This window comes from Cervus canadensis, chromosome 22 (genome assembly GCF_019320065.1).
Source record: "Cervus canadensis isolate Bull #8, Minnesota chromosome 22, ASM1932006v1, whole genome shotgun sequence".
NCBI classification, from domain to species: Eukaryota; Metazoa; Chordata; class Mammalia; order Artiodactyla; family Cervidae; genus Cervus; species Cervus canadensis.
The window spans coordinates 15,392,280-15,408,507 of NC_057407.1; the positions used below are offsets into that span (position 1 = coordinate 15,392,280).

Sequence of the window (16,228 nt, forward strand, 5' to 3'; positions counted from 1 at the left end):
TACCATAACACATGAACATAGATCACAGTCAGAGTAACAATTTTAAGCTTAGGGAATTGAACTTAACTCAGTGACTTAGAGAGATGAATGTATAGATATGAGGCTTAAAAATTGCTGCTTACAACACACATGTCCCTCTGTGGGGGGAGAAAAAAAAAAAAAAAACTTAGCGAAGCTTGGGAACTTCATAATGAACTATATGTTTTGCTAAAAGTTACGCATTTTTGAGGTTTATGTTGTTTGCTACACTTCCTCTGTGAGCTGATTCCAATTCTAATTGGAGGAGCAAAGTAAAGGAAGTCTCGTTGGAAAAAAGATATGGCTGCACAGAACTGCACAGACAGAAAAATAAAATTGTCTTTCTAGGTTTTTTTATTTATTTTTTAGAATTTTACTAAAAGGACAAGAATAAATGGGAACATTCATTTGCTTTTTAAACTGATCACACTTGGGTTTAACCACTGGCAGAGAAGAAACTTTACAGTTCCCTGGGAACCTATAATTTGGAAACGGAAGCATACAAGAACAGACTTTAGTTTTCAGGCAATAAATTGAAGAGAATTCTGCAGACATACAACAGAAAAGGAACATAAAATATTGGCGTGTGTATTTCTTAGAATGTTAGTTCATTAACTCAATAAGCTGCATAGGGGAAAATGAAGCCAAAATCTACAAAGATGTCCACTGGGATTTCAAATTGGCATATTTACTCAGCAAGAAATAGCTAGAAGTTGTGGGTGGAGGGGTGGGTGGGAAATGCATCCCATTCTGGTAATGACGATTTAGTGGGAATCTCCGGCAAAACACCTTGTTGAAAAACGTCCATGTGGGCTCTAGTGGGACACACAGAAGCCCAAAGCCCCAAGGCCAGACATAAATATTATGCTCCATAATCTGTGTCCTGGGGAACAGTTCTAGAAAATTATACAAGAAAATCACGATCTTTCACATCTTACTTTCACAGACAATTCAACATAAACTTGAAAAATGTTTTAATTTTTCCTCCTTATTGCCCAAAATGTTTTTTTAATGCTTTATTGGAAACTTTCATTTACTGGTGTGTTCTCTATTTCTGTATTACTCATCAGCATAAAATAGTTGTAAAGGATTTGTTGCGTGATACTCCCATTGGTCACTGTCTTCTATATTTAAAAGCTCATTATCAGTCTCTCTGGGAGAAAGCTCTAATAACTGAACCTCACATAGACCAGGTACTCTGCTAGGCTCTTTCATAAACCTCATCTTATTTAACCCACCCATGGAGCCACAGAGGTAATCCCCATTTACAGATGAAAAAAGTGAGAGCCAGAGAGATTCTGCCTTACTCAAGGTCCTGCGCTAAAAATAGTAAGGGCCACTATTTTAACACTGGACAGTTCAATTCCATGGCTCTTTATCTCCCCTTTCCTGCTCTCTTTGCCAATTCTCAAAATTAAGAATACTCTCTATTCCTATATATTGTGGGTATCTCCTCTGAGGAACAATAATTCAAGCTACTCAAGGTATTTTCCAATAACAACAAGGAAAAAAAAAACATAAATACACTAAACTGCCATCTCTCTTCAATGGGTCAGGCTAAGCTAGTTAGTGTACATTCTTAATCTCTACTGATATCACATGAAACCAGTGGGATCAGAGCGTAAGCCTGTGCAATAGAGGCTGCAAACCAACACTCAATTCACCAACACATGTGCTTCACTGGACCCACAGAGTGCTTTAAAAAATTGAACTGATTTTCTAAAATCCATAGATTTCACATAAGATTTTACATTATTATGGCAATCATAAGGTCCCTCAACCCTAACCCACCTTAATGGCAACATCTATTTAGCCAAAGCTTCGTGGTCCCAACTCCTTTCAATGAGGCATGAGTTCTGGAGTTCTCTACAGTCCCCAGCACTCTCAATTACATCCATAGACTAAAGCTATTGCAGCTTCAATTTTTCATTATATTTATGTTATTGTTTTTCTTATAATAAAGAAACACTTTTCCAAACCTTATCTCTTTTTAACAGATTGAATGGCTGGTCTCAATTCTTCACCCTTCCTTCTATCTACTTCTTTACAATGTTCTCTTCTTGGACAGAGGGTACTTCACCAAACCTTGACTATGAGCTTACCCATGTGACTTGAAGTGGGGTGAAAAATCAGTGTTAGTTTAAGACTAGGCCTTATGAGACATAGCATGTTTCAGCTTTCTGTCTTGTGTCTCTGCTACTGTCATAGAAAGTTTTCCTTGGGTTACTGATGCCCCTTCAGCCTGAGCATCAGAACAAATCCATGTGGAACAGAGCTGTCCAGTCACCCACAAAACTGAGTGAGCAATAGACATACCCCCCTAGCTCACTCTGGAGCAGCTGAGCTACTTTGTCTACCTAAAAATCTGTGAGAATAACTATTAATGCTTTAAAGTCACTGAGCTTGGGGGTGATTTGCTACACAGCATTATTGTGGCACTTGCTAACTGATACATCTCCACCAAAAAAAAAAAAAGCTGAAAGAACCAGACATCATAAGTTTTCCTACATGCAAACCTGTTTCTTATTTACATTAATAGTCTAGACCCTGAAGGCACTTGAGCCTGCAATTCCTGCCATAAAACCATAAACTTAGGAACTAAAGAAGGGTGAGTTTGTGAAATCTTTCTTAATATGACTGCAATTCTAGGTTTGACTGAAATGGTCCAGTTTTTGCTTCTCTCCTAGTTTGGATAATAAATAACATGGTCACGTTATCTACATTCAAATTTGTCTCCGATTTTCACACCAACTGGATGAATCTCTTTGATCTCTTTTTGGAGTCTGATCCAACAGCTATTACTGTTGCAGGTTGTACTTTTACCTAAGATTTTTCTGGATATAATACCTATTTGGTTGGTCAAAATCATGAAGTCAGGGTGTTGAAACATTACAAAATGCTGGTGTAGAATAAATCAAGTTTCAGTCAGTTCAGTTCAGTTCAGTCGCGTCCGACTCTTTGCAACCCCATGAATCGCAGCACGCAAGGCCTCCCTGTCCGTCACCAACTCCTGGAGTTTACTCAAACTCATGTCCATCAAGTCGGTGATGCCATCCAACCATCTCATCTTCTGTCGTCCCCTTCTCCTCCTGCCGCCAATCCCTCCAGCAATAGTAGGTGCCAAACTTAACATCTACCAACCAATCAACCAACCAGCCATCGAAACCAGATCCTAATTGATTGAAACTTAAAGGGATTAGCAGGCTAACTTACAAACAGGAAGTACCTAAAACAACAGTAAAACTAGAAAATCAAGTGCCCCCAGAAAGAAAAGTTCTGTCTTCAGAAGGCAGTAATTACTGCATCTGAGTACATCTGCTTCACAATCCAGGAAAGTGGGAGTTTCACTCTCTATTAACCTTAACCAGAGACATTTTCATCAAAATTAATCGTGATTACTTTTTATTGCATTTCAAATGCTATCCTTTATTTGGGGTGGTCAGGAATGCAACTAAGCAATTCCAGACCATGCTATCTTTTATGAATATGCCTATGAGGTAGTTATCAAGGCCCCTTATGAAAATATTGCTATACAAAAGTTCATGGGCCAAAACAAGACATTAATTTCCATAACTAGACATGTCCTTAGAAAAGAAAAAAAAATACTATATATAGAAAAAAACAGAAACTTTGATGCTCAATACATATCATAGCAGAACTGCACAAATACCCACACACATAATACATATTCTTAAAAATGCTTCTTTTATCTTTTCCTGTTTCATAACCTCTTACGGAAAAACCTGAATGAACTTTCCGACCAACCCAATATAAAAACAGTCAATCACTAACACTTATTTTGAGTACAGCTTGTGCCAAGCACAGTTCTAAATTCTTTGCATGCATTGACTCTTTAGTCCTCACAGTAACTCTGGAGTAGGTGCAAAGATCATACGCATTTTATAGATGAAGAAACTGAGGCTTAGGGAAATAACCTGCTAAGAACATTCAGTTGGTAAATTTGGAAGCTTGAAACTTAGGCATTCTAGCTCCAGAGTCAGCTGAGGAAGATAATAACAACACGAAATCTCTGTGTCACCATGACCGACTGGTTTGTATGTTTTGTACTGTGCGGCCTCTATACGTTCTCTGACAGCTCTCCTGCGTGGTGAGCCTGCCCTACTGCCCCATCCTTTCCATGTCAAACTTAGCTCCAATCCCACCTGTTTCATGAAGTCTCCCTGCCACTCCACAGTTTTCTTGCCTTCCTCTCTTAATTAGAACTCTCACTACTTGAAGACAGTCAGATCTGGATTTGTGTCCCAACTCTGCCACTTACTAGCTGAATAATTTGGGGCCTCCTCCTCCTTCTCACATATCAAATGGGATAGCCGTTAATCTACCCCATACTATGGTTATAATGGATCTCTGTGATTTTATTTGCCCAGCATCCCTTCTGAGCAGAACCCTCTTTCGTGTGAGTGATTACCTGTCCTCAATCTCAGACCCTGTGACTTGGGTGAGGTTGACACTTTTTCTCTAGACTCCAGGTAACCATATAACTTGATCATGGCCTGGCCAATTTATTAATTCTATCCGCCTTCAGATTTCTGCTAGAACTACTCAGAAAGAACCTTTCTCCTCCCCCTGGGGTGACTGCACTTGTAGAATGTAGGCTGAATGCTGGTAGCCATAGTTGGCATCACTGTGGAACAGCCTTCCTGAGAATCAAGGCAACCAAGAGTAGAGCACGCCTGTGAGTAGAATGAAGACAGATTCCTGATGCTATTGCTTGAATACCTTCATGTTATAAGATCTGGGGTCTATTCCTAGAATTTTCAGTTTACTGAGCCAACAGAGTCCCTTTATCCTTCTTAGTTCAACTTGTTGTGTTCCTATGACTTGGAAATAAGAGCCCCAACAAACCCAGCTGACAGAACCAAAGACAGCAAAATACACAGAATACTGAAAAGTTAATAAATGGAATCCACTACTGCTATTGTTTCTCTCCATTTGTTTCTTGAAGGCAGGAAGACTTGAAGTCAGTTCCATGTCTACAACTTACTAGGATGCTACTTCATACCTTTTCTGAGACTCTAGTATTACCATATATAAAATCACCAACATTATTGTAAGGTATGAATAAGAATACACGTCTGACAAGGCAATCCAGTTCTGCAAATTTTAGTTGTTATCTCAATTTGTAGGTTCCAATATAACATCTCATATGATTCATGTGAGAACTAACACCCAAAACCCTGAGACTGATTTCTCAAAAACACTGAGGAAGCCATGGATTGAAATAAACTACTAGTCCATCCTAAGATGATCCCAGGAGTGAACAAAGGACTTGATGCTACTATCAAGATACCCAAATGAGGCATCAATGTACAGGGGCTTGATTGACATCATCAGGGCACCTCCAGAACACAGAGAAAAAAGAAACTAATATTGACTATGTAACCACCTTGTGACATGTTCTATGCAAGACATTTCCTTGTATTTCCTACTCTGGAATAGTTACTTATTTCTCTTTCGGTCAATTAAAAAAGAGAATTATGAGTACATACTGAAATTATCTAACTTCTTCTATCTCCAAGGAGGAAACCTAATATATAACTAGAGAAAGACACTAATTAATAAGCAGAATTTAACATGAACTCCGGCCAACTAGAACTTGAACTGCTCTGTTTAAAGGCACACTGGAATAAATAAAGGAACTTCAAAGCAAATGCCCTGTTTTAGTTTGAATGTTTTATTGAGCACATGGAGAGAGCTCTTTCAACAAAAATAGGGATGGCTAATGAGGAAAAATTGGTGTTTTCAGTCAGCCAGTTGGTTTCTGAGATAGGGCCATCCATTCAGAGATAACTATATTCCACAGAAAAGACAGAATAATGATCAGAGCCTTGGAGTTTTGAACAAAACAAAACCAGTTCTGTAAAATGTCTGAAATCAGTTTGATGCATCCTCTTCCAAATACCTTCTGTGATAACACCCGTACATTTCACTCCTGACACCAAAACAAGTTCAATATAATTCTAAAAGGAAGACATTTCTGTTTCAAGATTCTTGCCAACTCTATAACCGCAGCCCTTACCTTTTAAGGTGAGGCACAGGGACCAAGAGACTGTGTGCAGATTGAGCAAGTTCCACCATAACCTGCCTTTCTTGGGCGCTATTTTGAAAATTATGCTCCGTACACAGAAAGACCTACTGGGTTCCCTGGGAGTACACGGTTAGTGCGGGACTTAGAGCAAAGGTACATCCACCATTTCCATGCATGCTTTCCCACAGCAAGGAGTATATTTTGGAGGGAGTTGATCTCCAATTATATAAGGGTTAAGAGGAGAAGGCTGGACTCACCTGCAAATGCTGAGAGTTGTCAGCCATGCTATCCTCTCGCCTGCGGACTTCTTCCAGTAACTGGGCATTCTTCTTTTTTTCCAACTGTTGATTGTGCTTCAGGTTGGCCACCTTCTTGTTTTGATCCTTCATATGCCTGAGAAAAGTCAGCACAGCTTGGTTAAATTCAACCACTGTTAGATAATGTGTTATCATAAAAGAAGTACCCAGTATAGAATATTTTGATATGTGTTCAGGAAAATTTAGGACTTGAAAACATTCCATTCATTCAACCACAAACATGTCTGGAGCACCCACTTAACACCAGGTGCCAGAATGGAAGTGAGGCTGCTGTGGTGAATGGACAGGTATAGTCTTCACCCTGCTCATGGAGCTAGGAGTCCAGTGGGGGAAGACAGACAAGTACCAAGAACACACAACTTGGGTTTCCATATGTTGAAGGAAATAAATAGCATGCTGTGAGAGATGATGTGATTATATGTGGACAAGCAGTAGGGTGGGGGAATGACTGCAGTCACTGTGGTCAGGGAAACCTCCTAAGGAAACAAGACTATGGGTGAGACTCAAAGGATCCAACCCAGGAGACACTAGTGGAGGAGCCCCTTAGGTAGAGAGAACAAAAGGTGTTATTTCCAAGGCAGGAAAGAGCCCAGTTACTTCTATCAACTGGAAGGCTACAGTGAAGCTAGTCCAGGCAAGGCAGGGGGACAGACAGTAGGAAGGTACAGGGTTGGGGAAGAAGTGAGATGGGAAATGGAACTGCAAAGGTAGGTGGGACTCAGGTCACACAGAGGGCCCTGTGGTCTGTGATGGGGGCATTTACTTTCTTCTAAGTGGTTGCTGTTCTAATTACTATTATTCTTTTGGATCATGTTCCTATTTTGAAATCATAATCTATTACTTTGATTTTAAAATAATAATTACAAGGCTCCAATCAAATACACTGTCATCACTTAGCTCAAGCAGAGTAACACTTTGGCTAATCACCATGTTAAATAAAGCCTGAGTGGTTGGAATAAAAGTTCTTAATGAATCTATAGGATTTCAAAGTGAAAAATCATAAAGCGATCAAGTGAATAAAAGACTAAGGATAGAAGACAGTTTTCTTAAAAAAAAAAAAAAAAAAAGGTGTGTATGTTGGAGGGAGTTACAGACTTCATGTGGACTATTTCACCAGCAGCGTTTAGCAAAACATTCCACAGATTTAGGCAACCATGTCGACAGCAGCTCCCATAAATCTAATCCAACACATGAGGAGACAGGAGGGCAGTACAGAGCGCTCAGGAACAGTGATTCCAAAAGAGGAGAGACCTGGAGCAGAGTCACTTGGGGGTCCCCGGCAATCCCTCTGTGACCTCTCCCCAGCACTGCTGAGTCAGCCACTGTTACTGAGCCCTGACTCCCAACAGAAGGGTATTCAGAACCACTGCTCTTGCAGACTTATGGATGAGATGAGAATTTGATGATAAACAGCAAACATGTCCAGATGAAACAATAACCAGGTGGTAGCTCCACTCAACAAGAAACCCTTATTTCTAGTCCTTATAAAATTATACACTCCCCTACACCCTCCAACGCCAAGAAAATGAAGTTCAAGAGAACTGTTTATTAAGCTGAAAAATCTATTAGAAATCTTGCTATTAAAAATATTCTGAACACTTTAGCTCTTTACAAATATTTACAGAACCAACTGATTTAAATACTTCTGGTGGCACATATTAAGGGGATAAAAGCTCAGGTGGAATAACCATCCTCTTACTCATTATTTGGACTGGATAATCATTGTCTGATAGTTCTCATTTTTAGCAAATACAGTATTACATACCTATGAAGCTATGAACTAAGTGTACACACTAATCTACTTTTAGAAGACTGTCTTCTGGTTACTATGTAGGTGCTAAGAATGACCTCTTGCTTCCTAATTGAACAAGAATATGGAGGTTCCAAAGTTCACACTAAGCCAGGGGAAGCACATTTTCTTGTTGCGTAGGAAGTAAGATCACTAACAGAATGCGATGGAGAGGTCCATAACACTAGTGAGACTGTTCAATTACAGAATATCTTTATAACCAAATATATTTTTTTATTACTTTAAAATCCACACTTATATAGAACTAATTGCTAAATATTTCCCCTGCAAGTACCAGGGATAAATACAATAGATTATTATTACAAACATCATTTGCACTGTTAAAAAACTCCCACATAGTTCTTGAAGCAGTTTGAACATATTAGACCTTATCTCCTGGGATGCTGCAGTGGTTTTTTCAATCCAAAAAGAAAATAAAAAAAAATTCAAAATCCACACATCCCTGAAAGCTTTCCTAAATTAAGAATGAGTAGCTAGGGAAAAAGAGAAACTAAAGTTTGCACTCTGTGATGGAGGCTGATCATCAAATTCTCCAACCATTCCTTCAAATACTGACTTACTTAGGACTCCAGTGATTAGAAAGGTTGGGTTTTGAATGGCACTGCTTAGGATTTGGGCCTAATAGATCAGTTCAGGGTAAGGTGATAAAAATGACCATCTTATCTCTGTACACGTGAACATCAAGAGATACATATACAGTACCCAAACTCCTTGACAGGAGTGCTATGGTTTTCAAATGTATTTCCATGGGTAGAAGTCTTTCTTCGACTGAAAGTTTCCTTGAAAGCTAAATGTGGAAGGAAAAATTGCTCTGCCAGAGGTAGGATAGAGATAAAGAGTGGGGTGGGGTGGGAACAGGTGATCTACTAGACACTCTCTCTTTCAGGTGCCCCTCAGGGAAGCCGCAAGTTTATGAAGCACAGGTCAGAAACAGCAATTTACAGGGTAGGAGGAGAGAGAGGGAGGCAGGTAGATAAGTCATGAAATTTAAAAATTTGAGATTCCTTGAAGAAGAGTAAATGTACCCACAGAAGCTCACTGGAATGAATAATCATAGTGATTTTTACTACCAATAAATTTGACATTTCCAAGAATAGAGATTTGTAAGTGATGTATCAGTCCTTTTACAACCTGCAAGAGTAAATTCACACTGCATAAATCATGCTAAACTCAGTACATATCTCAACTGTCTCTAAATTTAAGAAGGTAGAGCCCCTGGGGGTGCAGATGACAAAGCCCTCGGGTAATACTGCCTCAGAGAACAGTGTCAATGACACCCACTCCCCAAACTCCCACCCACTAGGCACCCTGGCATGCCAAGGCCCTGCCAGAAACTGACCTACTCTATGTTCTAGAAAAAAATGTGGTTTTTGGGAGTGAAATTTTTCTGCAAGGAAACATCATTAAAATATACTCAAGACACAATGTTTCTTCAAAAAAGCAGTTATTGGACCCAGTGGTGAATAGAGGTTAGTTGGAGAGCACAGTGAGAGAGTCCTAAAAATAGGCAACCTAAAAATCTAAAAGTCTATACACACACACACACACACACACATACATACATACACAACAGAATACTACTCAGCCATAAACAAGAACAGAGTAATGTCATCTGCATCAACATGGGTGAACCTAGAGATTATCATACTAAGTATAGTCAGTCAGACAGAGAAAGACATTTGTTATACCCTATGCTGCCGTCTATGGGGTCGCACAGAGTCGGACACGACTGAAGCGACTTAGCAGCAGCAGCAGCATGATATAACTTAAATGTGGAATCTAAAATATGACACAAATGAACTTATCTATGAAACAGAAACAGACTTGGAGACATAAAGAACAGACTTATGGTTGCCACAAGGAAGGTGGGGAGGGGTGGATTGGGGGTTTGGGATTAGCAGATGCAAACTATTATATAGAGAACTGATAAACAACAAGGTCCTTTTACATAGCACAGGGAACTATATTCAATATCCCGTGATAAGCCATAATAGAAAACAAAAAAGGAATATATATATATATATCTATATATAGATATATAGATATCTGTGTGTATAACTGAATAACCTTGCTATACAGCAGAAATTAATATAACATTGTGAATTAACTCTCTCTCAAATAAAATAAAATTTTTTAAAAGGAATGAAAGTCAGAGAGAACAGAATCCTGCTATTCTCACTAAAATAGTCCATCAAATTAGAATTAAAGTATTCTCTAAATTGCTGTTGAGAGAGCATTATACTTTCAAAACTACTCATTCGGTTGAATGAATGCTTGCATTGATGTCATTGTCACTTCTCTATGTTAATATATATCTAACTGATATGATAATAATGTTTGAATTTAGAAACCATGTGAAATACTTTCAAAAACCTTACACCTTCTCTGACACTCAAAGTAAATATTACTTTCACCAGGTTTGAGATCTCTTTCATTTATTTAAACTTTTAGGATTTTTAGTTCTCCTATCTTTAATATCATATTTTTTCCCACTTATCAGACTATCAGGGCTTAGTATCTTTTTTCTTTTTCGTTCTTCCCAAAGGAAAGGAAATTGTTCTCTATTATGACGTACCCCAGAATATAGGGCAGGAGATGCATATGTTTCTCTAAGAGCATGTGTATTTTTGCATATAAACTAAAAGAAAGCTTCCTTCTTTTAAACTCCCCACAGAAACAATATGTCTGTCATTTTTTAATCCACCTGGTCTCAAAATCTTTAAATTGATAACATTCACTGTTGGAGAGGATTCAGGAATCCAGCTCCGTCATATGTCGCAAGTGTCATTTAAAAAAGCATTTTTAGAAGTCAATTTGTGTGTATCCACCGAAGTGTACATACCTTTTGCCCCAGCAAACCCATTTCTAGGCAAGTGGCCTACAAAAATGCTTGCATGTATGCACAGATATATGTGTGCAATAATTTTCATATCTTTGCAAACATGAAAATCTGATAAATGCCTAACTGTCCATCAGATGCTTTTGAACTGTGGTGATGGAGAAGACTCTTCAGAGTCCCTTGGACTGCAAGGAGATCCAATCAGTCAACCTGAGAGGAAATCAATCCTGAATATTCACTGGAAGGACTAATGCTAAAGCTGAAACTCCAATACTTTGGCTACCTGATGCGAAGAACTGATTCATTGGAAAAGACCCTGATGCTGGGAAAGATTGAAGGCAGGAGAAGGGACAACAGAGGATGAGATGGTTGGATGGCATCATTGACTCAATGGACATGAGTTTGGATGAACTCCGGGAGTTGGTGATGGACAGGGAGGCCTGGCATGCTATAGTCCATGGGGTCGCAAAGAGTCGGACACAATTGAGTGACTGAACTGAACTGCCCATCAGAAGGAAACTAGCTGAAGAAATCAAGTACATTCATATTATAGAATCTTAAGCTAGCTAAAGACATTCAGGCAAAACTGAAGTGTGGACGTGGAAAAAATTTTCAAGACATATTGTTAACCAAATAAAGAAACCAGGTTGCAGAATAATACATATAGTCTGATCCTGCTGCTGCTGCTGCTGCTAAGTCACTTCAGTCGTGTCCGACTCTGTGCGACCCCATAGATGGCAGCCCACCAGGCTCCCCCGTCCCTGGGATTCTCCAGGCAAGAACACTGGGGTGGGTTGCCATTTCCTTCTCTAATGCATGAAAGTGAAAAGTGAAAGGGAAGTCGATCTTACTTATGTTAAAATATAAAAGCCTATTGGGATGTATACATGCACTCATATTGAAATAGCCTGTATATATACTCCTGGAAACTCCACCCCAGTCTGTAAACAATAGTTATCACTGAAGAAGGTATTGAGATTGAAGAAGCAGGAGCTTTCACATCCTACTGTATTTGTGTGTATGTGTTTAAGTGAGGTATAAATACAGACAAGGAAAGGCACAGATACCAAGTGCACAAGTCAATGATTTTTGACCAGTCAAAATACAGAACCTTGCCATCCCCTAGCCTCATGTTCCTTTCTTCCCTCTGTTACAAAGTAATCTCTACTCTAACTTCTATCTACATGTATTTGTTTTGCCTATTGTTGGACTTCAAAGAATCATATGGTATATATTCTTTTGTGTCTGACTTCTCTCAGTGTAGGATTTTTGATATCACTCAAAATGTTGTATGTAAGTTCCATTTTATTGCTGAATACTATTCCATTACTATGAACATACCACAGTTTATTTAGCTATTCCCTTGTTAAGTGGATATTTGGGTTGTTTCTGATTTTTTTTTAAAAGAATAAGATTGCAATGAACATTACTATACCAGTTCCCCGCACCCTTCCACACCGTGGACATACGTTTTCCTTTCTCTTGGATAAGTAACTAGACGCAGGTTTAACTTGAAGTGTAAAATGGTACAACCACAATGGAAGATACTTTCTGAGTTATATGAATCTTCCAGGAGCAGCTGCAGTGCAAGGACTAGTACTATAAACTCTGGAGCCAGACTGCCTGGGTTTCCACTGGAAGTCTAGTAGTTTATAGCTGTGTGGCCATACACAAATTTCTTAACCTCTCTGTACCTCACACATGAAATGGGAATAATTGTGTGTAATTCAGAGTTATTGTGAAGAGGTGATGAATTTCATAGGCAAAATGTTTAGACAGACTATAGGATGTTCCCTCTCTCTCACACTTAGTTTACAATACGAATGTAATGGTGTCCTATGCAATATTGTGAACACATATTTAGTGTCTTGCTCCTCACACCAGAATAACAGGTATTCCAAATACCTCAGACAATGTACTTTGGAATGCATTATTACACCCCTTTTGTCATACATTTAGCTTCTACTTGTGATTTCCTTAATAAGATAAGTTACATTCCTGGAACCTTACCCTAATAGAAGTGTTGCAGGAAGGTCACGACAAGCCTGGGTAAGTGAGCTGGGATCCTGAAGCGACTGCACAAGTAGATGGGCCACACACACACATACACAAATGATGAGTACTGCATGCTGAATTTCCCATAATAAAAGTTTTTACTTTTAACCACTGAGATGATCCCATTTTTTTTAAAAGCTTGTAAATACCATTCAGTACTTCAGCATAGCTATAAATTTTAGAAAGCTGTCATAAATATTCTAAAGATATTTTTAGAGCATGCATAAATGTGCTGAATATCATGAGCATGATATGCCTTCCTTAAAGAGAAAAGTATTTGGCCAGTTCTGGCTACTTGAATCTCACTCTCCTCCCAACAGAAGGCAACAAGTAGGATCAAGGTCTTAGGACTTAGTTCCAGAATGAGCCAGATCTCTTGAACTTTGCATTTTGCAGCTTCCACTCAAGAGCAGCCTACCAGTTGGGCCAGGAGCATTGATGACTGCCTAGGCCCTTACCAAAATCCTCCAGCAGGATGCCCACTATCTCCTCATGCTCCCTTCTTGGCTTCCCTCCTCAGTAGATTCCCCCTCCCCTCCTTACCTCTGGTCCTTTCTCCCTTCATTCCCTGGCAATGAATACCCTCCCATCTCCCTCTTCTCTGTTCCCACCTCTCCTATGGTGTCTGGGGCTGCATGAGGATCCAGAGATAAGGCTACCTCAGTTAAAGCACATGATGCCAACATAACTTAGACTGACATCATTTATCATGTACTAGGACAGTCAGGTATACCATGAACCTGATAATATTGCTAAAGAAAGAAGGGTTAAAGGCAAGGGGTTGTTCAGATTTGAAAACTTGAGAAGTGGAGCTTCTCAGAGACAACGAGAGTCTTAACTTTTCACCTTAGAGTATCGGACTCCACCAGCAAAATTGTCCTTGGAGGAGAAGATTCTATATGTCTATTTCTCATTCAGCCTGAAGAAACAGGTGAATCATCTGAGACAAAGCAGGTCAAGAAACAAGATCTTAAGATGCCTAAGACCAATGACTTTGCTGCCAGATTGGTTGTATTCTCATCACAGAGGTGACACTTAGAAAGTGTGTGACTCTGAGCAAGTTATCTCATGGGGGATGGGAGGCATTAAATGATTTCGTAAGCCTAATGTTCCTACAACAGTCCCTTGAACATAGTGGATAATTTATAAACGCTAGCCTGAACCCTCTGACCCAAATAACACTCTTCTAAAGTGTGTATCTATTTCCCTCACCTCATTCGCCAACAAGAGCCAAGAAAACCTAGAGAAAAGCTTACAGAGCAGAAGACAGTCACAATTAGCAAGAGAAGGGTTTGTTTTTCTACAGATATTTCATGTAGGAGAGGTTTCAAAGGGATGACTTCTCTCAACTGTTCTTTATTCTAGCCCTGCAGAATCTCCTCACCCAAAGTATCAAAGGAGCACTACCTTAAGTATGAATGGAGCCCAATGACTGACAGCCTCATCTCAAGACAAGAGATGATGGGGGCCTGTTAGAGAAGACCCCAGGGATAGAAAGCAGAGAGAGGCAACCCTTTCCGATACCTCCTTGCCCTCCTCTAGATGTACTCAGTAGGACTGTCATCAGAGGAAACTCAAACAGAAAAGGCAAGGCCTTTTTTTCACCTGCTTCAGAAGTCAATGTTCAATCCATGGGCATCTATTAATAAGGCACTCTTTCATCAAGCAGACTATACAATACCATTGTAAGGGTCACATGATTACCTAAGAAGCTTGGCTCTTTCTATTGGCTTTGACTACTAAATAAATTTCTTATCACTTGATCTCCCAGGTAGGTATGATGACCCAGAGGGCATGGGCTGGTCATGCAGGTCTGAGAATGAGAATTCTTCTACAAAGAAGAATTCAATCTCATATAATGAATATTAGTTTATTGTCAGTGAAATGAAAGTCAGATACAGTAAAAAGAAATAAAATAAAACTGGACCAATGAATATAACAGGGCATTAGCTGGTAAAAACACAGTAACAAACTAGAGTTCTCATTCCTATAGTCATTCTTGAAATTAAACTGAAAGTCTAAAAGGTTGAATCCAAAAGAAATGAGCCTTGTTTCTCTTTCTTAATTTATATTCAATAGGTACTTTTAAAAAAATCTACACAGTTCACAGCAGGCTGATGGCTTGTCCTCATTTATGCTGCTTAGAAAAGCTTTCTAAAGACTAAAAATAGGGATCAGCAAACTTTTTTCCATAAAAGGCTATATATAGTGAATAACTTATGCTTTGGGGGCTATGCAACCTTTGTAAACAGTATTCAGCTGTGTCTCAATTTTGTCATTGTAGCATGAAATAAGTCACAGATAACATGTACCCAAATGGGTGTGACTATACATGAATAAAACTTTATTTATAAGAACAGGTGGCAGGGCTGAATTTGGCCCATGAGACAGTTTGCTGAAGCCAGGAAATGACAATCACAGCAGCAAATGCTCACATCCCATGATGTGCTCTAGGCACTTTACATACACTAGCTCACTTAATCCTCACAACCCTATTAATCAACTCTCCTTTGATTATTCTTATAGCTGAAAGTTACAGAGTAACTGAGCAGCAGAAGCAGAATTCTGAATCATTCTGGCCCAGAGGCTACCCCCAGCCCCTTAATCTCTGTGCCCTGTCAACCAGCTGTGGAGAATGTCCCAGAACTCCTTCACACCACTGTCTCACTTTCTCTTCTCTCAAGCAGCCTCAAAAAGCTCTAGGGAGGAGAAACAGACATGCTCAGGATACAATCTCTGTTCCATGGTTCAGCTACTTTAAGGCACACCATTCCAAACTTCACAAGATGCTGAGAAGCAACTTGGTTGACTGTTAGAGAACTAGATACATATGAGGTAATTACCCAAGAATATTAGCTTTCAGCCAGGGGAGCTCTGGAATGGAAGGTGGGAGCTTAACAGCTTTAGACTTCATGGGGGCAGTGATAGTTACTGAAATAAAGACCCAGCTAGGAAGCTGAACACAAAACCAACAAGGACACCATGCAATTTCCCGTTAATTTCCGGTCTCTGGACCCGTTAACCTCAATGTGGCCATTTTTGAACAAATGATTAGCTTTTATGGATGAGTCTACCTCCACAAGTAGAAATGTTTAGTGTATTTCATATCCTGGGACTTCACTGCCTCATAATGAGCTTGG

The 16,228-nt window shown here is 39.4% G+C and overlaps 1 protein-coding gene across 1 annotated transcript in view; it reads right to left on the reverse strand.

Moving 5' to 3' along the window:
- The window catches only part of ERC2 (ELKS/RAB6-interacting/CAST family member 2), a 999,532-nt gene that overhangs the window by 459,314 nt on the left and 523,990 nt on the right, over positions 1-16,228 (reverse strand). The window contains exon 16 of the mRNA XM_043441970.1: positions 6,325-6,460. Within this exon, the coding sequence (XP_043297905.1) occupies positions 6,325-6,460 (136 nt within the window). The remainder of the gene's footprint in view (positions 1-6,324; positions 6,461-16,228) is intronic.